Source organism: Penaeus chinensis, chromosome 35 (genome assembly GCF_019202785.1).
Source record: "Penaeus chinensis breed Huanghai No. 1 chromosome 35, ASM1920278v2, whole genome shotgun sequence".
Taxonomy (NCBI): Eukaryota; Metazoa; Arthropoda; class Malacostraca; order Decapoda; family Penaeidae; genus Penaeus; species Penaeus chinensis.
Window position 1 is genome coordinate 19,471,372 of NC_061853.1, and position 2,500 is coordinate 19,473,871.

Consider the following 2,500-nt stretch of genomic DNA (forward strand, 5'->3'; position numbering starts at 1 on the left):
TATATCATATGCGTGTGTGTATGTCACATACACATACACTTACAAATATTCGTTTAGATATTTATTTTGGCAATAGCAAAGATATCTTATTTTAAAAACTTTTTGGTATGTGATTTACTTTTATATACATCAGCGCATAGAATGTCTTAGCATGAACACAGCATTATGAGACGACGGTTGAGTTTTTATCTCGCACTGGCAATATGTCTTGTAGGTAACGCGGATGTTTATAGTCTAGCTGTAAGAACAGGTTCCCTTCAATGGTAATTTTAATTCCATTTTGGCGTGTCGATTCCGTAGAGTTTTGTCCACGACCAGACTACGATAATAATGACCTTAGTTGGTGTACTTTGGCTGCCTTTGATTCCTCGTACTTTTTTGTATCTTATATTTGAAGTTTATGGATGATATGGTAGTACATACAGTGCAGCGTATTTTAGTAAATTCAAGGATTTTGTGAAGACCACTGCAGTAACAGGTGAATTTTGTGCTGATATTTTCCGTAGTTCTGATGGCGTTGTTGATATAATGTTAATATAAGTTTTAACGTGTGTGCGTGTGTGAGTGCGTTAGTGCTGCACATATAGATAGGTTACTAGCCACATGTTTGTCTAGACGAGCATGCTAGTCCGCGGTATCACAGGCAGTGAAATTTGCTCAATAATATGTTATAGTTATTATATATCATTAGGGAACGAGTCATGTACTGTGAATGAGATTTCGAAATCAGTGAAGCAGACACACCTATTTGCTCGAGACTATGGTACGCACATTAACTAATATGAAATTCACAACTTGACATTGAATAGATTGGTAATTAATTCAGCATTCATTACTCTATAATCATCAGTTGAATAATCAGGTTTGAACTGATTGATAATTAATTCAGGACACAATGCCAAATTAGCCTTCTCGCTGGCGTATATTATCCTTACATGATGGAACACGTATTGCAGGTACAAGAAACTTTATACAAAACGACGACGTTAACCAAGAGATGAAACAAGCAATCTTCATCTTCTATCCAGGTCAGTCTTAACATGCAGGGATTCTGCACCTCACATCATAGTAACAGCGTAATCAAGGAAGTATATAACAAAAAAGTGACACTTGCAATGCAGAATGAAGCAGGCAAGGTAGTTAAATCGCGATTGAGTGAACTTTTATTTACATTGCGATGCTGCGTCCACTCGCGCTGATTATGCGAAATTTGCACGACTGAGAATGCCAAGTTTGCATAGCACGCTCACTTAACTGGCCTCTAGCTATGTCCTAAACCGATTTCTTTGGTCTTGTCTTTAAAATTATAGCATATTTATGATTGAATATCGACTCAAGCGCTTGTTATATTGAACACTAATCGCTCTATTGCATGTCCGATTAAGTACTTCATGAAAAGGAATTGGCAAACTATAAAAATCACCACTAGAAAATACCAAAAATAAAGTAAATCTAAATCATAGATAGAGAGTTGAAACGCGGCGGGCCAAGACCAATCATGTGGCCGGGCGGTGCGAGAGGGGCGGGGCTTCTCGTCTCTCAACGCTGCCAACACTACATTCATTGTATTTGCCAACTGGCTGCAGGAGGGTGAAGCTACACGTCTTGGCCGTTCCGATAGTTGTGATTTGTTCAGATGAGGGGATTGTTTTGTTGAAAGCTTTGGAAGTGAGGTGAGGCCGACAGCCTTCAGTAAGCCATACGAGTGACGGTGTTAGGCATTGTAAGCCGAGTGTGTTGTGCTCCGCGCCGCAGGAGAGGTGATGTTCCTAGTGGGGCAGGAGTAAGCGAGCAGTGGGTCGGTGGGCCACCTTCAGATGCTCAGATAACAGCGGCTCCAGCATGGCGGGGCCCACGAACGCCCTCATGTGGGCGGTTGTGGGCGTGTGGGCGGCCTGTACAGCTGGGGCATGGGCGGATTACTCTGATATCATGGCGGTGGAGCACCCGGGCCCAAGGCGCTGCGAGCCTATCCGGATCGTGGCGTGCCAAGACATGGGCTACAACCTGACCTCCATGCCCAACTTGGTGGGCATTGAGCTGCAGAATGACGCTGAGTACCGCCTCAACTCCTTCAAGCCGCTCATCCAGTACGGGTGCTCGTCGCAGCTCACGCTCTTCCTGTGCTCCATCTACGCGCCCTTGTGCACGCCCCAGGTGCCCACGCCCATCGGGCCCTGTCGGGACCTGTGTGAGACTGTGAGGAACCGGTGCGCGCCCGTGCTCTCCGAGCTCGGGTACCCGTGGCCGCACTTCCTGAACTGCTCCAAGTTCCCGGCCCACAACAACGAGGAGCACATGTGCATGGAGGGGCCAGGGGAGAAGATGCCGCCCCACTCGCCTCCGACGACCTCCCCGCGCCCCAAGCCTCCCCCGCGATGTAGCCAGTACGCCCACGCACACAAGTACCGCTACATCAACGCGACGGGCACGTGCGCGCCCCTGTGCCAGGCCAACATCTCGTTCAACAGCAGCGACAAGTCCTTTGCGGGCGTGTGGA

The 2,500-nt window shown here is 46.8% G+C and overlaps 1 protein-coding gene across 1 annotated transcript in view; it reads left to right on the forward strand.

The window, feature by feature from the left end:
* Window positions 1–1,579: 1,579 nt before the first annotated feature.
* The window catches only part of LOC125044273 (frizzled-4-like), a 1,248-nt gene continuing 327 nt past the window's right edge, over window positions 1,580–2,500 (forward strand). Inside the window, exon 1 of the mRNA XM_047640857.1 lies at window positions 1,580–2,500. This exon is cut by the window's right edge and continues 327 nt beyond it. Coding sequence (XP_047496813.1) covers window positions 1,843–2,500 — 658 coding nt within the window. The 5' untranslated portion in view covers window positions 1,580–1,842.